Source organism: Macaca thibetana, chromosome X (genome assembly GCF_024542745.1).
Source record: "Macaca thibetana thibetana isolate TM-01 chromosome X, ASM2454274v1, whole genome shotgun sequence".
NCBI lineage: Eukaryota > Metazoa > Chordata > Mammalia > Primates > Cercopithecidae > Macaca > Macaca thibetana.
This window is the reverse complement of record NC_065598.1, coordinates 69,128,861-69,156,155: the sequence shown is the minus strand read 5'-3', so window position 1 is coordinate 69,156,155 and position 27,295 is coordinate 69,128,861. Positions and strand designations below refer to the sequence as shown.

Here is a 27,295-nt window from a genome sequence, read left to right as displayed (position 1 = left end):
GTTTATCAACTGATAAATGGATAAATAAAATATGATACATCTGCACAATGGAATTTTTAAAGTTTTTTTCATGTTACTGCTACCTCTGAAGATGGAATATTTGGGGCAATAAAAAAAGAATTACGGATACATGCCACAACACTGACAAACCTTGAAATTATTATGCTAAGTGAAAGAACCCAGACATGAAAGGCCATATATTGTACGATTCCATTTATATGAATGTCAACTAAGGCAAATCATAGAGACAGGAAGTAGATTAGTGATTACTTAGGCTGGAGGGCAACTGTAGAAGGGAAATGGGGAGTGACTGCTAAGGGGCACAGGATTTCTTTTTGGAGTGATGACAATGTTCTACAATTGATTGTGGTGATGGTCGCACAGCTGTGCATACACTAGAAGCCACTGAATATATACTTCTTATGCATTCTTTTTACGTATCTCAATAAAGTTGTTTCTAAAAATGAGACAAAGAGGCTTAATGTTGTACAGATGAGTGTAGAATATAAGTGCAATAGACCACTGATTTAGCTCCATTTCTGGAGCCCTGTATGCTTTAGTATTCTTTATATAGTACTGTTACATTTGGTCTAATCCAGCCCTATCTCATTTTATGTGTACTCACCTCTGCATTCTTTGTTCAACAAGCAGTGTCTCAGCTCTACAGGAGGCACAGGATCCAGAGGTCCTCCATTTATGACCTTTCCTCAAGAGACATCCCTTTCCTGTGGTTAGCAGAGGTGTTTAAAATCCCTTAATAAATTTTCAAACATCTACTGTTCAATGCTGTTTAATACCATTCATAATACTATGTGAGATACTTTTAGTGGCTATGTGAGATACTTTTAGAAGATGCAGATATAAATAAGATAGTTCTTTCCTTAAAATTCAAGTACACTTTTGTCTATAATACAGAGTAAAAAAATAAGTTCATAAAAGTAAGAAAAACAAAATTCTGTGAGTCACAAAATAGGAGAATCAATGATAGCATCACAGAGGAGATAGCATTTGAGCTGAGCCTTGAAAGAACAGTAGGATTTCAAGACGTGGAAAGAAGAAGGCCATTTAAATGGAGAATATAATGAGCAAAAGGATATAAATGGTAGAAATGTCTGGCATGTGTATGGTATAGCTGTGATGCAAGTCTAACAGATGAATAAGACCAGTTTCATACTTTTGCCTTCTCTGTCCCTGCTCAATTGCGTTGGCACACAAAGATGATAAGCTAAAGCTAAGAAGCTGATGTCCCATGTCACTATCATCTCTTCTCTTTACCCGCGTCTTTCCAAGAAGTTAATGTCATTACCGTTACAAGAAAAAACACACTTTGCCAGTTTGCTCCTGCAACTTCCCTGTGCTATGGATGCTATTTTGACAGAACCATGGATCAGGAGGAGTTTGCAATCTGATAATACCGATCATATAGTTCTTTTTAATTATAAAGTTACACAGTTCCATGATTTAAAATATATGTTAATAGATCAAAGATTTAGATGTGGCCAGGCGCGGTGGCTCACGCCTGTAATCCCAGCACTTTGGGAGGCTGAGGTGGGTGGATCACGAAGTCAGGAGTTCAAGACCAGCCTGGCCAACATGGTGAAATCCCTTCTCTACTAAACATACAAAAAAATTAGCCGGGCGTGGTGGTGGGCACCTGTAATCCCAGCTACTCAGGAGGCTGAGGCAGGAGAATCACTTGAACCCAGGAGGCAGAGGTTGCAGTAAGCCGAGATCGTGCCACGGCACTCCAGCCTGGGCAACAGAGCGAGACTCCATCTCAAAAAAAAAAAAAAGTTTCTGATGATAAAAAATACTATAAACAAAGTCCAAATTCCGACAAACTAGCAACAATACTTGCAACACATATGATGTGCAAGAGACTAATTTCCTTAATATTTGTTAAAATATCAATAATAGAAAAAAGGAATTTTTTTTTTTTTTTTTTTTTGAGAGGAGTCTCGCTCTGTCGCCCAGGCTGGAGTGCAGTGGCACGATCTCAGCTCACTGCAAGCTCTGCCTTCCGGGTTTACGCCACTCTCCTGCCTCAGCCTCCCCAGTAGCTGGGACTACAGGCGCCCGCCACCTTCCCCAGCTAGTTTTTTTTTTGTATTTTTTAGTAGAGACGGGGTAACACCCCGTGTTAGCCAGGATGGTCTCGATCTCCTGACCTCGTGATCCGCCCGTCTCAGCCTCCCAAAGTGCTGGGATTACAGGCTTGAGCCACCGCGCCCGGCCAGGAAAAATTTTTTTAAAGTTTAATGCTGAGCAAATACACACACACATACACACACACACACAATATGTATGAACCACAGAAGAGGGGAAGCAATGACAGCATCACAGAGGAGGTAGCGTTTGAGCTGGGCCTTGAAAGAACAGTGAGATTTCAAGATATGGAAAGGAAGGGAAGGCCATTTAAATGGAGATTATGAGCAAAAGGACATAAGTGGTAGAAATATGTGGCATTTGTATGGTATAGCTGTGATACAAATCTAAGAGATGAATAAGGCCAATTTCATACTTCTGCCTTCTCTCAGCCTCTGATTTCTATTGTCAGTCTTTCTGGTACACACATATATATGTATGATGACTCCTAATGGGTGCAAGATTTCTTTTTGGAGTGATGAAAATGTTCTAAAATCAATTGCGGTGATGGTCATACAACTGTGCATACACTAGAAACCATTGAATATATACTTATAATGCATACTTTTTATGTATCTCAATAAAGTTGTTTTTAAAAACGACAGAGAATGAGGCTTATTATTATACAGATGGTACATATATATATATGTATATACCAAGACCATATATATACCAAGACTGGTATATGTATGTAACAGGAAGACCAGCAATTCAGTAAAAATCTGAAGGACGTGACCAAATAGTTCATAGGAAAAGAAATACGAAATACAGATGGCTTATAAATATATGAAAAGATTCACAACCTTACTCATAATAAAAAATTGGAAATTAAACTACAAGGAGGTTCTATTTCTTATCCATTAAAGTGAGACAAAGATTAAAAATTGTTATTAAAGCCTGTGTTTGCAAAGATGTAGGGAAACAGGCAGTCAGTGTTGGTATATAAACTGTAGAATTTCTTTGAAGAATAACTTGGAGATGATTATCAAAATTTAATATACATGATGAAGTATTTAGAGGGAAGTGTACGAATATCTGCAGCTTACTCTGAAATGTGTCAAAAAGGAAGATGGATAGAATACGTGATGAACAAAGTACACTAAAATGTTAATGGTGGAGTTCAGGTGGTGAGTATACAGGAGTCCTCTGTAAAATTGTTTCTTTTTTTTGTTTGTTTGAAAGTGTTCATAATAAAACATTGGAAAATAATATGCTTACATCTTTGGGTCAGCAATTCTAAGAATCTGCCCTGATATACTGGCACATGTGCATAAAGATATATTTACACAAATACTCATTGCAACATTCTAGTGATGAAAGATTTGATACAACCTAAATGTCCTTCAGTAGGGAACTGGTTACATGAGTAACCATTCAGTGAAATGTTCTGTAGACATTAAAAAAATGAGACAGACGTATTTGAAATTATCTCCAAGTTACTTATATATGAAAAAGCAAAACCAGTATAATATACAGTACTATCCTTTGTGTCATGTTTGTACATGCATAATATATCTCTGAAAGGATACAGAAGAAACTGGTAAAACAGGTTTCTCCAGAGAGATTTGGCAGTGGTGAAGGTGATGTGGTTCTGGGTAGGAGCAAGACTCACTGGTTATCCTTCAGTACAGTTTGATTTTTTTCATGAAAGAGTATTACTAAGTACTGACTTACGAAGGGCGTGTTAGTTCTAAGAATTCTTTCTGAACTGGAATGGGTGTTCAGGATATTCACAGTGGAGTTCATTTGAAAGGTGACTTTAAGAAACATTTGACAATCATTTTACGTCATGCTTCTAAGAATGTGAGAGGACTTTTTCCATTCTCAAGCCCTTTTAAGGAAGTTTTTTTCACCTAGATCTAATTGCTCTAGATATGCCCACTGTTCAGCAAACTGGAAATTCTTGGTTTTTTCTGACTATAACACAACTACATAGCTGACATATGTACTCATTTCCATTAAACCAGCACATGTGTTTTTGTGACAAATGTGGACACAAAATTTTTTGTTTAAATAGAATAGCCTCCACCAAGTAAATATGAGAAGCTTAAAAGTTTAGTATCTATAGCTAACCTGATGTTCACTTTTTCCTCCTGCTTGTTATAGACTGGAAAGGAAAAATTAGCTGCCTGATTTTTAAATTCTGAAATGATTTCTTAGTTTAGAATCAAGTAGTCTAAACCAAGTCTTTAATACGTACACAGTAATATTTATTGTTATAAAAGGTGTATTAAAAACTGCTTAGTAAATTTTACATGTATAAAAACTTTTAGTGCTCAGGATTTAGTAATTTTGTATAAATTTTTGTGAAATATATCCTGCAGTTTTCTGATTTATTATGATTTTGCTTTTTAATGTAACTTTTTACATTACACAAGTAGCACCTGTTTCTTGTAGAATACTGTAAAATTGCAAAGATGTCCAGAAAAGATAAAACTACCTTGAATCTCACCACCAAAGATAACTGCTATTAACTAACATCCTCCTGGTATGTATTTTTGTAGTTCTGTATGTTTGAGGGGGGAGATATAAAGAGAGGAGTTTTTAAGCAAAAATGGATCATATTATAAATATTAGGAGGCAGTGTAACATCTTACCTCCTAATGAAACTGCATTCAGCATTCTCTGAAATGAAACTGAAATCGACAAGTCAATTGAGTCCCGGTTCCACTATTTGTTAGTTACATGACCTTAGGAAAATTTTTAACTCCTTTAAGCCTCATGGAGAAAATAGAGGTGCTTACCTCTTAGGGTTGTTGTAAAAATTAAATGGATAATTCATGTAAAACACTCTGTGTGTGTAAGTTATAATATCTTTGTATGGCTTACATTTAGAATAGTTATTTTTACTTAAAAATGCAATTTAAGTCCTTTTTAAAATCATAATTTTATCTATTTCTTGCTTAGTATTTAGAACCCTTCCAGCTCAGTTTTGAAATATTTGTCTTTTATTCCCCAAGTGCTTAGGTTTGTACATTTAAGCATATTATAAATTAGTTACATATACTAATTATACTATAACCTTTACTTTTTGGTAAAATCTGTAAATAACAGTTAAAATTCTTCCATGTTGAAATATGCTTATATCTCGCTTAGTTGGAGACTAGCCTAGGGCTTGTTTGTGGTCTTGTTTTTATAGTTTAAGATCAAAGTACCTTCCATTGTTCCTAGACAGGAGTAGGATTACTTGGGACTAGTGAGGTCACTTAGTCACTATGGCTGCCTATAAAGCTTACAGTGATAATTGACTAGTTCTGTATCTTTATTCCCTCTTTCCTCAGGACTCCATATCGTCCACAGCCTAGATGAAGTCAATTTCATACAGAACCTTGTGTTTTACATTGAAGCTGCATATAAAACTGCTGTGAGTACTCATTTTAGAATGGATTTTAGACATACGATGTTTTTGTTTTCTAAATACTGGGCAACTCAGTTGTTTTCTTAATGCTACTGCTTATAGTGAACCAACCTAAAAGGCTTCTGGCAGAAACTGTCTTTAGCCTCTTGCTTTATTAAGACCTGTGATCCTACGTCTTCTCTTCAAGGGGGTTACAGAGACAAGAGGGTCAGGATGCTATTCTTTCATTCCTTTCAAACTCTGTGATATCTCATGGTATGTATTTGGCAATCTGGGCTAAATTGTGGTCTTATTTTAATGATTTAAGGTCTTAAGAGCAAGATAGCTAGGTTGTATTGTGGGTCAGTTAGCTACTTAGAAACAAAATTTAGTCATGTTTGTAATATTATCTGCAGGTGTTGATTCAGTGCTTACAATGCAAAAAAGTTATTTTTCCTTACAACTACCATATGAGGTAGGTTTCTGTTAAATCATAATATATTTAACATCTTCTCTATATAAAATGTTAAGTTAGACACTATACAGGAATGCGATTTTTTTTCTTCTACAGTCTAACATAGACAACTTTTCATTGTTGTTCACTGAAGCCTTATTTGTAATCTCCCAAACTGGAAATAACCCAAATATCTATCAACAAGTAAATGGATAAACAAACTGTGATATATCCATAAAATAGAATACTACTCATCAATAAAAAGGAATGAACTGTTGATTCATGCATCAGTGGGTGAATCTCAAAGGCATTATGCTTAGTGAAAGAAGTCAGACAAAAAATGTACAGACTGTATGATTCTACTCGCATAAAATTCTAGAAATCTATAGTGACAGAAAGCAGATCCATGATTGCCTCAGGACAGGAGCAGAGGGAGAGATGAATTACAGAAGAGTATGAGAAGACTTCTGGAAATTTTGCAATATTCATTATTATGATGATAGCTTCATGCCTGAAAACATATATCAAAATTAATCAAGTTGTACACTTTAAATATGTGCAGGTTTTTTGTATATCAGTTATACCTCCGTAAAGATACAAAAGTTATTATTATTTGTTGAGTATATAAATGCAGTCAATTACTCCAAGACAATACTGGAGACACACCACCAAAGGTGTCTTCTCTGTGTGCCCCTTTGCTGTGTTTCCATTTCTGTTTCTGTTTTTGTCTGTCGCCCAGGCTGAAGTGCAGTGGCACAATCATGGCTCACTGCAGCCTCAAACTCCCAGGCTCAGGTGATCCTCCCACCTCAGCCTCCTGAGTAGTTGGGACTACAGGTATATGCCACCACATCTGGCTAATTTTTGTATTTTTTGTAGAGACAAGGTTTTGCTATGTTGCCCAGGCTGGTCTCAAACTCCTCGACTCAAGCAATTTCACCCTCCTAGGCCTCTCAAAGTGCTAGGATTACAGGCATGAGCCACCACACCCGGCCTGTTTTCCACTTCTTACTAACCACCCTCCTCCTTTGTGACCAACACATTATTTTTTTATTTCTGTTAATTGTACAGTTATCTTTTAGATATGTTTAAATAAAAATTAGAAATTCATTTACCATTTCTGGTGTACTTTGTTTCTTCATGTAGATTCAGATTTCCAACTGGCATTATTTCCTTCTGCCTGAAAAACTTTCTTTAACATTTCTTCATTCTTCTAGTGATTAATTATTGCAGCTTTTGTATGCCTGAAGAAGTCTTTATTTCATCTTCGTATTTGAAAAATATTTTCACTAGGTGTAGAATTTTATGATGGCAGATGTTTTTGTCTTTCAGTACTTTAAAAATACTATTCCACTGTCTTCTTGCCTGTATTGCTTCTAATGACAAATTTGTTGTCAACCTTATCTTTGTTCCTCTACATGAATGTGCCTTTTCCCACTGTCTGCTTTTAAAAATTTCTTTTATGTCTGGGCACGGTGGCTCATGCCTATAATTCCAGCACTTTGGGAGGCCGAGGTGGGCAGATCACCTGAGGTCGGGAGTTTGAGACCAGCCTGACCAACATGGAGAAACCTTGTCTCTACTAAAAGTACAAAATTAGCTGGGCGTGGTGGCGCATGCCTGTAATCCCAGGTACTTGGGAGGCCGAGGCAGGAGAATCGCTTGAACCCAGGAGGCAGAGGTTGTGGTGAGCCGAGATCACTCCAGCCTGGGCAACAAGAGTGAAACTCCGTCTCAAAAAAAAAAAAAAAAAGAAAAGTTTCTTTTATTATTGATTTTAAATACTTTGATCATGATATCTCTTGGTGTTATTTTCTTCACATTTCTTCTGTTTAGGGTCCATTTAGCTCCATGGATCTGTGCATATATAGTTTTCATCAAAAGTTTTCAGCAATTATTTCTTCATACTGTTTTTATGTTCCCCCGCTTCCTTTGGGTATTTAATAACGTGTGTATTCGGCTGTGTGATGTTGTCCCACAGCTCACAGATGTACTGTTTAGTTTTTTAATTCTTTTTTCCCTCTGTGTTTCATTTTGGATGGCTTCTATTACTATACCTTCGATTTCACGAGTCTTTTTATTTACAATGTCTAATTTGTCACCAATCCCACTCAGTGTATTTTTCAGCTCAGATATAGTTTTATCGCTAAAAGTTGAATTTGAGTCTATTTTTCTATATTCCATGTATCTACTAAGCTTTCTGAATGTATGGAATATAGTTATAATACATGCTTTAATGTCCTTATCTGAGTATTCTAACATCTGCGTTAGTTCCAGGTTGGTTTCAGTTGATTGGTTTGTCTCATTATGGGCTATATTTTCCTGCTTCTTTGCATGCCTAGTAATTTTTTATTGGATGAAAGACATCATGAATCTTACCTTGTTGCATCCTAGATATTGTTGTATTCCTGTAAATATTCCCGAGTTTTGTTCAGGGACCTAGTTAATTTAGTTGAAAACAGTTTAATCCATTATTACTTTTAAAATGTGTTACATGGGACCAGAGTCATGTCTAGTCTGGAGCTAGTTATTCCCCCACTACATAGGTAAGACACTTCTGAATACTCTACCCTATGTCCCCTGAATTATGAAGTTTTCTAGTCTGGTTAGTTAGAACAGGCACTATTTCTTGTCCTGTGTGAGCACTAGGTATTTTTTCCCTTTAATTCTTTGGGTGATTCTTTCCCTAGCCTCAAGTAGTTTTCTCACTTACATGCATTCTTCATTATTCTGCTGAATATTTGAGGCGGGCCCTCTGCAGATTTCTGTGGTTTTCTGTGTAGCTTTCTCTTCTCTGTTAATCTGTCCTGCAAATTATGGTTACCTTGGTGTATCTGTACTCTTAGCTCCATTTCTTCAACTCAGGGAGTCTGCCAGGCTCTGTTTAGTTTTTTCCTCCCTGTATAGTGGCTTGGAAACTCTTACAACAGTAGGCTGGGACAGTCATAGGACTCATCCTATTTGCTGCACTTTCTCAGAAATCACTGTCCTTCATTGTGTGATGTTCATTGTATTGAAAACCATTATGTCATAAATAGTTTTTTTTTTTTTTTTTTTGAGACGGAGTCTCGCTCTGTAGCCCAGGCTGGAGTGCAGTGGCCGGATCTCAGCTCACTGCAAGCTCCGCCTCCCGGGTTCACGCCATTCTCCGGCCTCAGCCTCCCGAGTAGCTGGGACTACAGGCGCCCGCCACCTCGCCCGGCTATTTTTTTGTATTTCTTAGTAGAGACGGGGTTTCACCGTGTTAGCCAGGATGGTCTCGATCTCCTGACCTCGTGATCCGCCCATCTCGGCCTCCCAAAGTGCTGGGATTACAGGCTTGAGCCACCGCGCCCGGCCCATAAATAGTTTTTTAGTTGTTGCAGGTGGGAAGGTAAATCTGGAACCTGTTACTTCATATTCACCGGAAGCACCAACCTAACATAGATAATTTTATGCAAACAGACATTATTTGTTGACTGATGGCTTTGCTTTTGACACCACAGGCCTGCTGTGGTTCAGTGCAGAAGTTAGGGTTCTTTGGCCTCTCCATTATATCCAATGATTATAACAGTAGAATTATTGATATTTCTGTATTCTCATACTCTAACCTTTGCTGCACAAACTAGAATGGAGCTGGATTGGGGGACAGGTAAGGCCAACCATCATGGCTTACCTTCCTGAAACTTCACTTTAACTCAGAGATTTGGCATGAAAAGTAATTAAAGGTAGATACAGAGATATAGATGTGGTGGGAGGGTGTGTGTGTGTGTGCATGCACATACACGTGAGCACATGTCTGTTTGCAAGTTCCATTTCATAAGAGGGCCTAGAAGCAATGACACCTCAGTGATAATGAGCGTACCCAGTGCCCAGGTCTTGGATTCTGACTATCATTTTCTGATCAAATAAACCAGGGCTTCTTATGGAAGTGGTTGATTCCAGGGCTATGGTGGGGAAAATACGAGATAAGATTGGAGCATCTTACAGTTGCAAAAAGTGAAAAAATGTTCAAAAAGGGAGTGTTTTGTTTTGTTTTGAGACAGGGCCTCTCTTTGATGCCCAGGCTAGAATGCAGTGGTGCAATCATGGCTTACTTCAGCTTCAACCTCCTGGACTCAAGCTATCTTGCCACTTCATCCTCCCTAGTAGTTGGAACTATAGACAAGCACCATCATGCCTGGCTAATTTAAAAAAATTGTAGAAACAGGGTCTCACTGTGTTGCCCAGGTTGGTCTCAAACTCCTGGGCTCAAGTGATCCTCCCACCTCAGCCTCCTAAATTGCTGGGATTTCAGGCAGGACCTACCATGTTCAGCCATGCTCAAAAAGGAACAGGCATGTCAAAAGGTCACAGGAGCCAACCTGAAAGAGCACCCAAAGCCAAAGCTGGAGCAGTTTGAACAACAAAATAAATAGTGATAGTGTTTTATTATAAGCCAGAGAAAAACCTAAATATCTGTAAGTTCATAGCAATATAAATAACTGAATGAATAAATAAATAAATAAATAAATAAATAAATAAATGGGAGAGAAAGGACAGCTCTTCCTTAGAGAAGAGTTGCAACTAATGGCTGTAGGAGTAATGAAGAGAACTAGAAAATCACCATTAAAACACCACTGTAATAATTGTTTCTGGCAAGATCCATCAGTGGATGCTGAATTAGTGGGTTAATGTTTGAGAGAAACAAGATATTTGCATGCTCCTAAAGTATCTCTCTCAAGATATTTCTTAATTACAAAGGAAAAAATAGTAACAGTAGAATTGAGAAACCCAGCAGACATCACATTAACCAAGTGATAAGGGTTAATATCACCAGTAATAAGATGTTTCAGCATTGTACATCCCTGCTATGATGCACTGAGAAGGACACAGCATAATGTCTGTAATACATATTCTTGCCTAAAATGCATAATCTCAGTCTAATCATGAGAAAACATTAAGCAAACCCAAATTGAGGGAAATCTACTAAATACCTGATCACTAATCTTCAAAGAGTGTCAAGGTCACAAAAGACAAGACTTGAGGAACTGTCACTGAGTAGAAGAGACTTAAAGAAACATGACAAATGCAGCATGAAATTCCGGTTTGGACCCTGGAATGTAAAAAGGCCATTGGTGGGGAAAAAGTGGTAAAATCCAAATACAGTCCATAGTTTGGTTAATAGTATTGTGCTGATGTTAATTTCTTAGCTTTAACTATTGCACTGTGGTTATGTTAGATGTTAACATTAGGGGAAGCTAAGTGAAAGGCATATGGGAACTCTTTGTAGTGTTTTTGCAACTTTTGTATAAGTCTAAAGTTATTCCAAAATAAAAAGTTTTAAAAGTAATTTTAAAAGCTGTATGATTGAGGGGATTTATAGAGCTCTGGCTAAGAGGGTAGGCTTTGGAGTGAGATTCCTTGGACTGTAATCCTGGCTCTGTCACTTATTAGCTGTGTGACTTTGAGTGAGTCACTTAACTTCTCTTTGCATCATCAGTTTCATCATCTATAAAATGTAAGGATTAAGGAAGGTAATGTAAAATGCATAAATAAGTGCATGGTACATTGTCAGTACCAATAGAGAGTAAAGTTAGAATGAACATTTACAATAAAATATTAGGCTGCTCTTTAGGCTCCATCTTCCAGATCTACTGGGTATTTGCTTTAATGAAAAATTTTGAGAAGCACCTCTCCAGATAGACTGAGTTATAGTTCTTAGCCCTCCTGATTAACTGTTGAGGAGTCTTCCAACAGCTTGGAGGCTCCAGTAGAATTTAAAGCTATTGGCAAAGTAGCTGCAGGGGCCACCCAACTCATTAGCATCTCCTTAATAAGCATTGTGGGTATGTGTGTGTATGTGTGTGTATGTGTATGTATATATATATAAAATTAGTTACTCCTAGTGTCTTATGTTCAAGGGCAAACACTTCCTGCATCTAGGAAGTATTTAGTAGTTATGACTTGCTAATTGTATATTGGTTATTTTATGCCAGGACTTCGGGATATGGGAACGTGGAGACAAGACCAACCAAGGGATCTCAGAGTTGAATGCCAGTTCAGTTGGAATGGCAAAGGTAATTTTCCTTTCTTGTTTATACTGCGCATGGGATAAGGAAGTCTGGTGTCCCTTTGTCACAGATAAAACTTAATGTGAGTGTGGACCATAATCAAATTAATTATTATTTTAAACCACAGGCAACATTCAGATTCTCCTGTAGAACCGTGGATATGTAGATGAAAACTTTCATAAGCTGCAGATTTGATATCCAACTGCTTTTGTGGCATGTGTTTACTTACATTATATCCCATAAGGTCGTGAAAGGACTTAAACTAAACTTATCATCTCTACCATTACAAAAACAAGCAAAAGAAGGCTTTTATTCCTTCCATTTACCAGTTGGCCAAGCTTTATATCAAGGAATCATCTCTCAATCCTCTGTCCTCTTTATTTTCCTCCATCCCCCAAATCATCATCATCATCATCATCATCATCATCATTAGCAGCAACAGCATTACTGTTCAACTTGGCTCTACTTTTTCATCCTACCCACTCTTGTCTTCTCTGGAAACAGCAAGAAGACATACAATAAGATAGCAGGAATAGGATCAAACATATCCATTATGAGAAATATGCATGATTTAGTCTCTCTTACTAATATGCAAAGACATAGATTGATTTTAAAAACTAAAAGAAAATCCAATATATGCTGTCTATAAGAGCTCTAATATAACAAAATGATACAGAAATGTTAAAAACAGAAGGATGAGCAAAATACAGTCTGACAAACATGAAAAAGAGCTAGGGTGACTATGTGAATGTCAAGTGAAGTAGAATTCAAAGTAAAAAATATTACATAGAACAAAGAGGACAAGGGGAGTCATAATAGAATTTCATTCTATTTTTGTTTTATTTTATTTATGTGTATATGTATGTATGTATGTATTTATTTATTTTGAGACGGAGTCTCGCCTTGTTGCCCAGGCTGGAGTGCAGTGGCACGATCTCGGCTCACTGCAACCTCCACCTTCTGGGTTCAAGAGATTCTCCTGCCTCAGTCTCCCGAGTAGCTGGGACTACAGGCCACCATGCCCAGCTAATTTTTTTATTTTTATTTTTAGTAGAGACAGGCTTTTGTTATGTTGACCAGGCTGGTCTCGAACTCCTGACCTCAGGTGATCCATCTGCCTCGGCATCCCAAAGTGCTGGAATTACAGGCATGAGCCACCGCGCCTGGCCTAACAATCTCATAGTGCACTGAACAACATAACCAAACATCCTTCCATGTCATTTCAGACAGACAAATTTAGTTCATTCTTTTCAGCTGCTATACAGTATTCAATAATTGCTCCATTGACAGAATTGTCTTTATTTTTTAATATTCCAGATAATGCTTTAGTGAAGATCCTTGTACATACATCCAGGTAAATTTACACAAATATTTTTATAGGAAAAATTCCTAAAAGTGGAACCCTTAAGTTAAGGGATGTATACTTTTAAATTGCCCTTCAAAAATATTTCCACTAGTTTACATTTCCCCACCCTCATATGATGGATATATGTCATTATATACCATAGATGTCATTTTTCTTTTCTTTTTTTTTTTATCATAAGCTGTTTCTTTCAGTGAATAAAAGTGTTTGACAGAGAAATACCTTTGGAAACAAACATTGAGAACATGTTATTACAACCTGTTTCTTTTTGCACTGGTACTTATTATTACAAGTTTACATATAGAGCTTTTTTGCCATTTTTCTCAATACCTGGATATTATCAGTATTTTTGTATATTTGATTTAAAGTTTTTTCCACTTAAACTTTTTTACTTTTTATTTTGTAATCATTTCTGACTTAGAGGAAAGTTATAATAATTGTACAAAGAATTCCTATATAGTATCCTTCACTCAAGTTCCCTACTTGTTAATATTTGCTTTATCTTTTTCTCTGATTAAACAAAACACACACACACACACACAATTATTTTTTTCTGAACCAGTAGAGAGTACATTGCAGACATGAGCCCCATTACTCCTAAATATTTCAGTGTGAATTTCCTCAAGAACTCTTTTATAACCATGATACAAGCATCAAAATCAGGAAATGAACACTGGCATTATACTGCCACCTAATTGACATAACCCATTCACATTTATTTAGTTGTCCCAATAATGTGATTTATGGCAAAAAAAATCCTTTTGATCCGGGATCCAGTCTAAGATAACATATTACATTTAATCGTAATGTCTCTTTAGGCTTCTTCAGTCTGGAGTCCTTACTTGTCTTTCATGACCTTAGCATTTTTTAAGAGTATAGGCCAGTTATTTTACAGAATGATCCTCGATTTGATTTTGTGTGATATTTCCTCACGATTAGATTCAGATTATGTGCTTTTGGCAAGAATACCACAGACGTGATGCTGTGTTCTTAGTTTATTATCAGGAAGCACATGATGTGAATTTGTCCCATTACTGTTGATGTTATCTTTTATGAATTCATTAAGGTGGTATCTACCAGGTTTCTCCACTGTAAATTTTCTGTTTTCCCTTTGTAATTGCTATGACTTGAATGTTTGTGGTCCCCCCTCACCAAAATTCATATTGAAACTTAATTACCAATGCACCAGTATTGAGAGGTGGAGCCTTTAAGCTGTGACTGGATCATGAGGGCTGTTCCCTCATGAATGCATTAATCCACTCATGGATTAATGGATTAGTGAGTTATCATCGGAATGGGACTGGTTGCTTTATAAGAAAAGGAAGAGACACTTGAGCTAGCACACTCAGGCCCCCTCATCATGTGATATCCCATTTCACCTCGGGACTCTGCAGAGTTTCTACCAGTCAGAGGCCCTCACCAGACAGGGCCCCTTGACCTTGGACTTATCAGCATGATGAAGGGGAGCCGGGTGCTATTCCTCAAGACAGTGGAAGAAAGACCCCAAGGCATTTCAGAGACCTTAGATGCTGCCTTTTCCATCACAGGCCCAAAGGCCTAGGAGGGCAGAATAGTTTCAGGGGACAGGCCTGGGGTGTTCTTTATGGTGTTCTTTATGCCCAGGACTGCCTTGGGACTCTACTCCCGGCACCCCTGCTTCAGTGTTTACTCAGCTCATGCCACTACTCCAAAAGGTCCAAGTGATAAACCTTGAAGGTATCCATGTGGTGTTAATTCTGCAGGTCCACAGAATGCAAGAGCTGCAGAAGCATAGCAGCTTCCACCTGGATCTCAAAGGATATATAAAACAGCTTCTGGGCCCAGGCAGAGACTTGTCACAGGGGTGGAACCATCACAGAGACCCCCCGCTAGAGCAACACTGAAGCAGAAACATGGGGTTGCAGCTTCCACAGAGAGTTCCCACTAGGGCAGGACCACCACTGGAATGCCAGAACTGTAGAGTCACTGGCAGCGTGCAAGGCCTGCCTGGGAAAGCTTCAGGCACCAGACTTCAACCCACAGAAGCAGCCACCTGTACTGCACCCATCAAAGCCATAGGGGCAGGGCTGCCTGAGGCCTTAGAGACCCAATCCCAACCCGAGCATAGAGTCAAAAGAGATTATTCTTCAACTTTCAGATTTAATGTCTGCTATGCTGGGTTTAAGACTTGCTTTAAGCCTGTTATTCCTTTCTTTTTAGCTATTCCTGTCTTTTGGAATGAGAATATCTCTGTCTGTCTTAATTCCTGTACCACCATTGTATCTTGAAAGTTGATAAATTGTTTTGATTTCAGACTCACAGATGAGATTTTGGACTTTTGAGTCTTATCCTTGGTGCTGGAATGAGTTAAGACTTTGAGGCTATGGGGGTTAGAATGAATGTAGTTATATGTGAAAAGGACATGACTTTGGCGGGGGCAAGGAGTAGAATAGTAAGGCAGTAATTAATGAGTATTTTGTGCCTGGCCAACTTCTACTTACCCTATAGGTCTCAGTTTAGGTGTCATTTCTTCAGGGAAGACTTTCAAAACTGCCTTCTACCCCCAAGACTAGGTCAAGTCTGCCCCTTAATTGAGGAATTACAGATAACTAATAAATACTAGAAATAATATTCAATCTTGTTAGCAATTTAATGCATGTGAATGCAACAGATATACCATTTTTTATAACATTAGGAAAAAAATTTAAGATAATACATTGTTTGCATTAAGGAAGGTATTGTCATATACTGCTAGTGATAGCTATGTTGGTACAACTTGCAAGAAAAGCAATTTAGCATTATGCCTTAAAAATTATTCATACTCTTTTACCCAATGATTCTACTTCAGGGAATTGATGCTTACAAAATAATTCAAAATGAGTACAAAGAGCTATTTTATTAGCTTGACAGCCATTATTGCGAGCCTACCATATGCCATACTGTGTGCTAGATATTAGCGAAGACATAATCCCTGACCTCAAGGAATTTATAATTTAGCAAGAGATGTTTATCAAAGTTCTATTTCTAATAGCACAAAATTAAAGGCGACCTAAATTTCCAACAATTGGTAAATGGCTAAAATATACTTTATTATAGCCATATGAGATAATAGTATTCCAAAATAGTTTTTGTAACGTGGAAAAATACTTATCCTATATTATCAACTGTAAAAAGTAGGATACCAGATGTGATCTCAACTGTACACAAATAGACAGAAAAAACTAATAAAAAACATGTCAAAAATGTTAAAAGTGGTTGTTTTGGGTGATTTTCTTGCCCTCTCTGTACTTTACTATGTTTTCAAAATATTTTGTAAGGAGTGTGTTTTACTTTTATGATCAAAAAATATATTTAGAAAAGTAAGAAATTAACAAATAAATTCTATTTTAAAAAACATAATATCTCATTTATATGTGGAATCTAAAGAAGTTGAACTCATAGAAGGAAGGAGTACAATGATGTTACTTAACGTATGATGCTTAACCTGATAGTGCTACAAACTCCTTACCTTTTTCTGAGACAATATGGGAGACAAAGAAAAACTCAGAATGCCCTGGGAATAAATAATGTTATTTTATTATAAATTCTGTCAGACATATTCAAAAGTGATATCATGTAGGTTGATAAGATACTGGGGTATAGGGAGAAGAAATATATATCTTTCTAATGCTAAACTTGTCCTTTCCTTTCTTGTTCCTCACAGGCAGCCCTGGAAGCATTAGATGAACTGGATCTGTTTGGTGTAAAAGGTGGGCCTCAATCCGTTATCCATGTCCTGGCTGATGAAGTACAACACTGCCAGGTAAGAGATTATGGAAAATGGAAATAGCAAATTTTATTCTTGCCCAGATTCAGATTTAAGCATGAGCTTTAGATTAAGGATAGCTGAATGAGAGAGAGTGTATCATCTGATTAATTACCATATACCAAAAATATCTTTAGCAAGCGTACTGTACCAAGATAAGCCTAATATAGCATGGGCTATAAAATAGATCATAATCCTGTTCTGTAGCCCAAGGTTATAAAGGGATCCCACCATACTATATGAAATTATCCACCACTGTCATATCAAAAGGATATGGTCTCTCTTTCTGAGTATCTCCTTTTCTAAATATATAAAGAAAACAAGAGATGATAGATTTTTAGTATTCTTGTTAGTGTTTCTGAAACATTCTCTTGTCCCTGGTTGGCTCTAAGCTTAGATATTTGGAGATTAGACTTTAAGTGGCAAATATGTATTTTCAATTTTGTTTAGGATTACTCTCCATATGGAAAGATTAAGGCTTTTCTCATTGGCATGAAGAATTTTCTCCTTTTCTTTAAACCCTGATTAGATACCATAGGGTCCTATTGAATATAAACTCATCTCCAATTTTAAAAACATAAAATTTCCCAGAGAAAAAAAATATGTCAGAAGTAGAGGAGCTGAGCCTTCCCTATCCTGCTTCTCAGCAGCTATGTTTTCTCTTGACTTTATTCTTAAGTAGTTGCTAATGGAGCAACAGCACTGTGGGTGGTATAATAATGTTAGAATATTCCTTATCCATGAGTAACTGGTTAAGAATCAGGATAGGGAAGTATTGAGAGCAGAATTAAGACAAGGGGTGATTTACAGAAATTGCTGGTTTTCTAAGTTCTAACTATTGAGTAATGTCTAGATTTTCTTGTGAATGGTCCTCTTCTACATAAATCTTTTGAAACTAAAGCTATTAGTTTTATAATGCCAAGGTATTTAATAACCTACTTAAAATAGATAAAGAATATTCTGTTCTATTCTGTCAAACATATTCAAAAGTGATATCATGTGTGTTGATAAGATATTGGGGTAAAGGGAGAAGAAATACATCCTTTTATATAAACTTAACTACTTTTCTCTTAGTCTATCCTGAATTCACTACTGCCCCGTGCTTCAACATCAAAAGAGGTTGATGCTAGTCTACTCTCAGTGGTTTCTTTCCCTGCCTTTGCAGTAGAGGATAGCCAGTTGGTGGAGCTCACGAAACAGGAAATCATCACCAAGCTTCAGGTATGTCCATATGTGCCTTTGTTTTATTTAAGGCTGTGACTTTAAGGGTAAATTGTGCCTTTGAGGGCCTTAAGTATGACCTGTGACTGTGATTTCAAGAAACCTTTAAGTTTTCTGAGTTGTCTTTACAGTTTCTTTTAAAAGTGTTAAAGCTTCTACAGCCATTGCTGGTAGTAATGCAGGGTGGCACACCCACTTTAGAAAACAGTTTGGCAGTTTCTTATAAATTTAGTCATATACTCTCCCTATAACCCAACTATGTCATCCTAGAAATCTACCCTACAGAAATGAAAAGTTACGCTCACGAAAAAATCTGCACACAAATGTTTACAGCAGCTTTATTCATAATTGCCAAAAACTGGAAAAAACCTTCAACAGAGGAAGGGATAAACAAATTACACTACATGCATGCAGTAGAATACTGCTCAACAATAAAAAAAATACAAGGTACCAACTTGATCAGATTTAATCATGGTGTATAATCTTTTCGATATGCTATCGGATTTGTTTTGATAATATTTTGTTGAGGATTTTTGCATCTGTGTTCATCAGGGATATTGGCCCATGGGTTTTCTGTTCTTGTTGTGTCCTCGTCAGTTTTGATTTCAGGGTACTGCTGGCCTTGTAGTGAGTTTGGAAGAAGTCCCTCCCCTTCAATTTATTGGAGTAGTTTGGTTTTAGCTCTTTAAAAGTTTGGTAGAACTCAGCAATAAAGCCATCCATTCCTGGACTTTTCTTCATTGGAGTACATTTTATTACTGATTCAATCCCATTACTTGTTATTCGTCTTTTCAGGTTTTCTGTTTCTTCTTGGTTCAATCTTGTTTGGGTGTATGTGTCCAGAAATGTACCTGTTTTCTCTAGGGCTTCCAATTTCTTGGCACATACTTATGTGGTATCGGTTATAATGTCTCTTTTTTATTTCTGATTTTATTTACTTGGGTCTTTTATTCTTAGTCTGGCTAATGGTTTGCCAATTTTGTTTATTTAAAAGACTTTTCATTTTGTTGATCTTTTGTATTTTTTGGCCTTGATTTCACTTGTTTCTGTTTTGGTCTTTGTTATTTCTTTCCTTCTATTAATTTGGGGTTCTGTTTGTTCTTTTCTAATTCCTTGAGGTGCATCATTAGGTTGTTTATGTCAAATCTTTTTTTTTTTTTTTTTTTTTTTGAGACGGAGTCTCGCTGTCGCCCAGGCTGGAGTGCAGTGGCACGATCTCGGCTCACTGCAAGCTACGCCTCCCAGGTTTACGCCACTCTCCTGCCTCAGCCTCCTGAGTAGCTGGGACTACAGGCGCCCACCACCTCGCCCGGCTAGTTTTTTGTATTTTTTAGTAGAGACGGGGTTTCACCGTGTTAGAGAGGATGGTATCGATCTCCTGACCTCGTGATCCGCCCATCTCGGCCTCCCAAAGTGCTGGGATTACAGGCTTGAGCCACCGCGCCCGGCCTTATGTCAAATCTTTCTACTATTTTGATGTAGGCATTTATTGCCATAAACTTCCTTCTTAGTACTGCTTTTGCTGTATCCCATAGGTTTTGGGATGTTATGTTTCCATTTTTGTTTATTTTAAGAAATTTTAAAGTTTTTTTCTTAATTTCTTCATTGAGGAGCATGTTGTTTAATTTCTATGTATCTGTACAGTTTCAAAAGTTTCTCTTGTTATTGATTTTTAGTTTTCATTGCAGTCAGAAAAGAAAATTGATAATGATTTCAATTTTTAAAAGTTTGTTGAGACATGTTTTATCGCCTAATATATGATCAGTCCTGGGGAATGTTCCATGTGCTGATGTGTTTTCTGTACCTGTTGGATGAAATGCTCTGTAAATGTCTGTTAGGTCCATTTGGTCTATAATGCAGTTTAAATCTAGTATTTCTTTGTTGATTTTCTGTATAAATGATCTATCTAATGCTAAGAGTAGAATGTTGAAGTCTCCTACTATTATTGTACTGGAGTCTAACTCTCCTTTTAGATCTAATAATATTTGGTTCATATATCTGGATGCTCCAATGTTAGGTGCATATATATTTACAATTATTATAACCTCTTGCTGAATTGATCGTTTTATTATTATATAATGACATTCTTTGTCTCTTTTTACTGTTTTTAACTTAAAACCTATTTTATCTGATATAAGTATAGCTACTCCTGCTTGATTTTGGTTTGTATTTGCGTGGAACATCTTTTTCCATTCCTTCCAATTTAGTCTGTGTGTGTCTTTACAGGTGAAGTGACTTTCTTGTAGGCATCATATGAGTCTTGTTTTTCTTATCCATTCAGCCAATCTACGTCTAAATTGAGAAATTTAATCTATTTACATTCAAGGTTATTATTGATAAATGAGGACTTTCTCCTGTTATTTTGTTAATTGTTTTCTGGTTGTTTTGTATATCCTTTGTTCCTTTCTTCCTCTCTTATTGTTTATCTTTACAGTTTGGCGATTTTCTGTAGTGTAAGGCTTGATTCCTTTCTCTTTCTCTTTCTCCTTTCTATATGTGCTGTACTAGTGAGTTTTATACTTTTGCATGTTTTCATGATGATAGTTATGATACTTTCACTTCCAGTTGTAGGACTCCCTTAGGCATTTCTCGTAAGGTTTATCTAATTCTGGGTATAGTGTTCTTGCCTGACAGGTTTTTTTTTTTTTTCCCAGCACTTAGAATATGTCATCTCATTCTCTTCCAGCCTGTGAGATTACTACTGAGAAATCTGTTGTTAGTCTAATGAAGCTTCCCTTATACGTAACCTTATGCTTTTCTCTTGCTGTTTTTAAAATTTTCTCTTCATCTTTGACTTTTGACATTTTGACTATAATGTACCTTTAAGAGAACATTTTTTGGTTTGAATCTATTTGGGAACCTTTGAGTTTCCTGGATCTGGATATCCATATTTTTCCCAAGAATTGGGAATTTTTCAGCTATTATTTCATCAAATAGGTTTTCTGCACATTTTCTCATCTCTTGTCTTTCTAAAACTTCCATAATGTGATTATGTATTTGCTTTATGGTGTTCTGCAAGTACTATAGGCTTGTTTCATTCTTGGTTTTTTTTCTGTATGCCTGGTTTATTTCAAAAGATATGCCTCCAAGTTCAGAAATTCTTCTGCTTGATCTCATCTGTTGAAGCTCTCGATTGTGTTTTTTATTTCATTAATTGAATTCTTCTGCATTAAAATTTGTTTTTTAAATAATATCTCTGTTGAACTTCTCATCAGATCATGAATTGTTTTCCTGATTATCTATCTTTATCCTTTTATGTCTTGCTGGGTTTCCTTAAGATCATAATTTTGAGTTTCTTTTATAGCATTTCATAAATTTCCTTTTCTTTGAGATCTGTTACTAGATAATTATTATGTCCCTTTGGAGGTATCATGTTTCTTGCCTTTTCATGTTTCTTGTGTCCCTGCATTGATATATGCACATCTGGTGGAGCAGGTACCTCTTCGAATTTATGGAGCAGCTTTGACAGGGAAAGATTTTTTTCTGGAGATGGGTCCTAAGTTGTTGGTTTGGGTAGGGTACACTGGCTTTGGTTCTAGGTGGACACAGTTATTATAGTCTCTGCAGTTTCTTGAGCTGTAATCCACATAATTGATGTTTGTGAGTACCTCGATGGCCTAGGCTGCAGGAGTTTATGAGTGTAGTGGGTAGTTTTGCTGGGGGATGGGCTCCTGAACAGACTGATTCCCAGGCCTGGGGTGTACACATGCATGAGGAGACAGGGCTGCCAGGCTCTTTTTCTAGCCAAGGTCATAGGTACATGGCAGGTCAGGTGGTTCAGGTACTGGTTTGCCCACCAGGGGCAGGGCTGCTGAGTTCCTTGGGGATGTGGGATTGGGAACTGGCTTGCCAGGGGTGGGGCCACTGGGCTGTTTCTCTGATCAGGGACATGGGTCCGTCAGGCTGTTTGTTTCGTCTGTTCCAGGGTTGGCTTTCTACTGTGCAGGACCAGAGTCATGGCCATTCCTGGGGCCAGGCTTCAAGCAGCTGAGGTCATGGCACTGCAGCCACCTGTGTGGGGTTGGTGAAATGATGGCAAGGAGTCAAGGTTGGAGAGGCACAATGGCTACTGGCCCCCAGAGTAGGGGGGCCAACTACTGCATTACTGCAGTAGCTCCAGTTTCAAGATGGCACTGTGCTGCTGCAGCTTTGGTCATGAGAAATAGGAAGTGCACAACATGTACTTGCACTCTGGAGTAATGCAGCTGTGTGAATTCTAGGCAGCTCCCCAAACTGGGCTCAGAACTTGGGAGGACGGTAGGATTCTCCTATAGTAAGGACTGCAGGTGTCTGGGCTGGCAATGACAGATGGTGGGAGCCTTTTGCTTACCTTTTCTCTGCAAGGGGAAGTCCCTCCTGTCTCTGAGCCAATCCTAATAGGGGAGATGGGGCAGCAGAGCCAGGATGCCTCGCTCCCCTCTCTATGCTGCCATCCTGAGCTTTTCCACTTCACAGGGTTCTTGCCAGTCACTTGCTGTACCACAGTGCTCTCCCTCAGACACTCCACTTGAATTTTAGTTGTCTATTAGTTGTTTTGGTCCTTTTTTATGGGGAAGACAGGCATCAGGCACCTCTAGTCGGCCCTCGTGCTCTATGTTGATTCTTTTTTTTTTTTTTTTTGTCAGTACATTCCAAACATGTATAACTAATGAACATGGCCTAGGACTTTTTTTTATTGGTATTCACTTCAGTAACTTGAATCCACAGATATAAGCAGTATATAACCAGAAAGTTACAAGTAAACACAGATAATACATGCAAATTTCTGTTCACAAAAGTCACATGTGCAAGGTACATAAATTAGAAGCGTGCATCTAGGATTATGGCCAAACTGTTTTTAAGATGCAGAAATGTAAATTTACATCTTGAAAATATGAAGAGGTGATCTACACACTTCAGAAATCAAATGTTGCTTACACCAGAGATGTACGACAATTACGGGATTCAAGTGACAAGCAATAAGATCTCAAAAATTAGTACTGGTCAAAGAGAATAGGAATATTTTTACATTTCACCGAAAATATATTGACTACTAGAATATGAAATCTAGCAGGTACTCAGGGAAAAAATTACAAAATCTAAAGCCAATTACTTAATATTTCTTATTACCTAAACAACAGCATGACAGCATGACATTAACAGAAAACTGCACCTGCATTTGAATTGCCAATCTCATTTTAATGAAGTTCTCCAAAAATGAAATGCAACCAAAAAAAGGTCAAACTCCAAATGAAAAGTTTGCAAGGCTCAGGTTAAAACATGGAATGTTTCTGATGAAAGTAATAAAAATACTATTGGTTTTGTTCTTTATTAAATGGAATCAAATATTGACATTTCTTTGCAGCTTGGAACTACTAAATTTCATTTTCCCAAATGGTTCTACATTTTTTTCTTAGTGGTGCAAGTTGTCTTAAGTAGCTTACGAAGTCAATCTCTACAAATTACTTCTACAAAAGAAAAACTATTCATTAATCGTATGTATTTTTTTGCTGTAACACTTAACACATGACAGTCATTATTTCTCCACCAAAACAAAAGAGTACAGTAGTTTTCTTCTGTCAGTATTGTATTTTAAAAAGGTTAACATTAAACACAAAGAACCATTATTTTCTTTGAAATCCTTAAATCTTCTTGCACATCTTAAATTTCCTCTTCTGTCTGCATTCTTCTGCCAATTTATTCAGAAATTTATTTAATTTCTCATAATGAGGAAGGCTGCTGCAATGAGTATTCTTTGCAACTTCTTCATTTGCATAAAAGAGTGAACACAGCTTACGGTAAAACCCTGTTTTAGGTTCACATAGTCTATACCAACAGGAACATTGGGCTGATATGGTCCAATTCTATACTCATCTGGGATTGTATAGTCCTCCTTGTTCTCATCACTTTGGCCATCTGCATTTTCACTTATGTTGATTCTTAAATGCATTTTACTACGAGAAAAAAAGACAAACCCCAAAGACTACATACTGCCTGATTCCATTTACGTGACACTTTAGAAAAGGCAAAACTATAGGGAGGAAAACAGATCAGTAGTTGCCAGAAGTTGGGAGGACAGATTGTCTATAGAGATACAGCACTAGAGAATTTTGAGGGCGATGGAATGGTTCTCTATGGACTTATGCTGGTGGACACCTGACTATATGTTTGTCAAAAGCCAAGGAATTGTATGCCACAGGAAGTAAATTTAAAGAATCAACCAGGGCGTGTCAAGAAAGATGGAATTCAGACTGAAAAATGAGTCTAATTACATTACAGATGAATCAGGTAACCATACTAAAGGGTATGGAAAGGAAAGGAGCTGACCTAAGTCTTGGAAAACAGTGTTTTGACTAGATACTGCAAGCCTAACCTAAAGACAAAAATAACTGTATACACACACTGTACTCCAGTTCAGGGGTTAGCAAGTTACAGCCTGTGGGCTGGCCATCTGTTTTGATAAATAGAGTTTTATTGGAACACAACCATGGTGTATTTACTTATTGTCCATGGCTGCTTTCAAGGTACAACGGCAGATCTGAGTAATTGCAACAGAGGCTGTATAGTCTGCACAATCTAAAATATTCACTGGTCCTCTATGAAAAAGTTTGCCAACCCCTGCTCTAGTTGATAAATTTGTTTCTCAAAGGGGTACTGGTTGGCAATTCTGAAACTACTTTATCTGTACAGTAAGGTTGACCAAATAAGTAAATATGTAGTAGATATAGTGGATAACGAGACCTAGGTTTCTCGCTGTTACACACAGGGAATGGGAAAAGCCTAGAATGAACCTTCTGATGTCGGATTAGAGAAGGTAGTGTTAGTATGAAGTGTGTGTGTGTGTGTGTGTGTGTGTGTGTGTTTAATATAGGGATGTGTGTCTTCCTATATGTGTTTCCTAACTTTTTCCACTGAGAGGGCCCAGAGGCAATGAGTACACCTAGTGTCCAAATTTTGGTTTCTAAATGTCATTCTCAATGAAAGGATTCAGGGCTCCTTGGAGAAGTGGTTGATTTGACTGGGGCAGGGAGGATACAGGAGGAGCCTGGAGTATCATACGGTTCTAGAAAATAAAGTGGTACTCAGAAAAGTATGGAACATGTCAAAGGGACACAGGAACCAACGGAAAAGTTCTTCTAATGGCCAAAGCAGAAAAAAATTGAACAACAAAAGAACTATCATAGTATTGGATTATAACCCAGAGAATAAATGAAATATCCATAAGTCCATTTTTCAGTTATTTCAGTTAAATAAATAACTGAAAAATGAATATATAGGAAAGAAGACAAATCTCCTTAATAGGAGAATGTCAGTTAATAAATGCTAAAGGAATAAAGGAAATACAAAATTACCATTAGACAAACACTAGAGTAATAATTATTTCAGGAGAGATCAACTGATGAATGCTAAAATCAGTAGACAAAAGCTTAAGCAGAAAGAGGACATTCAAATAGTCTCACAGTATCTCCCCCAAAATATTTAATAGTTACAAATGGAAAATTACAGTGGAGAAATTCAGCAGACACCACTTTAACCAAGTGATCAGGGTTAACATCACCAGTAATAGGATATATTGACATCATGTACTCTCTCATACAATGCACTGAGAAGGGCACATCACCTCTGTGGTATCCTTCCCAATATGCATAACCTTAATCTGATCATGAGAAAACATCAAACAAAACCAAATCGAGGGACATTCTACAAAATAACTGATGAACACTCTTCAAAAGTGTCAAGGTCATTAAAAACAAGGAAGGACTGAGGAAGTGTCATAGATTGGAGGACACTAAGGAGACATGATAACTGAATGCAATATGGGATCCTGAATTGGGTCCTAGAACAGAAAAAAGGACAACTGATGAAATCCAAATAAGTTATGTGCTTTGGTTAATAGTATCGTGCCAAAGTTAATTAAAAAAAAATTTTTTTTGACACAAAGTCTCACTCTGTCACCCAGACTGGAGTATAGTGGCACGATCTCGGCTCACTGCAACCTCTGCCTTCCAGGTTCAAGTGAGTCTCCCACCTCAGTCTCTTGAATAACAGGGACTACAGTCACGTGCCACCACGCCTGGCTAATTTTTAAATTTTTTTGTAAAGATAGGGTTTCACGACGTTGGCCAGGCTGGTCTCAAACTCCTGACCTCAGGTGCCACCCGCCTCAGCCTCCAAAAGTGTTGGGGTTACAGGCATGAGCCACCACACCTAGCCACCAAGGTTAATTTTTCAGTTTTGGCAAATTTCTATGGTTATATAAGATGTGAATATAACGGAATGGTGGTTGATAGGAATACTGGGATTCTCTGTACTGTTTTTGCAACTCTTCTGTAAATCTAAAATTGTCTCAAAATTTAAAAAATATGTGTTTTTTAAAAAAGCTTATGGAGTCTTATGAGCTGTATGTGTCTTATGAATGGGACCACATAGATTAGTAATTAGGCTGTCACAGACTTACCCTAGGTGGATAGCCATAGAGAAGATACTGTTAGGAACACTGCTTTAGTGAAGAGCCTGTCATTTTGCCTTCACTTGAAATCACACTGCTGAAATCTGTTTCTGCTGCTGGATTGATTTCAGGTTTTTTGGTTTTAAGCATTGTGTCTTTATCGGTGATAGGTTGGTGGTACATAGAGATGTTACAAGGATGTATTTCTGATTAATTACATGGCCGTACCAGTGTACAAGCTGCTGATCCTTTTTCTTTGCATTCCCAGGGTCGTTATGGTTGCTGTCGCTTTCTGCGAGATGGATATAAAACTCCTAAAGAGGTAGGTTTCTTTTCTCCAAAATGAACCCAAGGTAGAAAGGCCACTTCTACCTGCAGCCTCATTCAGAGAAAACATTTACCTCACCGATGGTACTTATAGAGATCATTAAGTAGTATTATAATAACTGATGTTTGCTATATTTGTTGAACTTGGCTTAGCTGCCAAGTTCTCAATTTGTAGGCCTTTCTGGATTAAGTAAAATAGAGGAA

The 27,295-nt window shown here is 37.4% G+C and overlaps 1 protein-coding gene across 5 annotated transcripts in view; it reads left to right on the top strand.

The window, feature by feature from the left end:
• Window positions 1–27,295, top strand: part of PHKA1 (phosphorylase kinase regulatory subunit alpha 1) — a 131,352-nt gene that overhangs the window by 25,235 nt on the left and 78,822 nt on the right. For 4 of the 5 annotated variants that reach the window (XM_050776308.1, XM_050776307.1, XM_050776306.1 and 1 more), the window contains exons 5-9: window positions 5,427–5,509; window positions 11,894–11,974; window positions 17,014–17,112; window positions 18,190–18,336; window positions 27,033–27,086. In XM_050776308.1, coding sequence (XP_050632265.1) covers window positions 5,427–5,509; window positions 11,894–11,974; window positions 17,014–17,112; window positions 18,190–18,336; window positions 27,033–27,086 — 464 coding nt within the window. Of the gene's footprint in view, window positions 1–4,477; window positions 4,634–5,426; window positions 5,510–11,893; window positions 11,975–17,013; window positions 17,113–18,189; window positions 18,337–27,032; window positions 27,087–27,295 lie in introns of those variants that run through there. The other variant, XM_050776309.1, reaches the window with a different exon arrangement.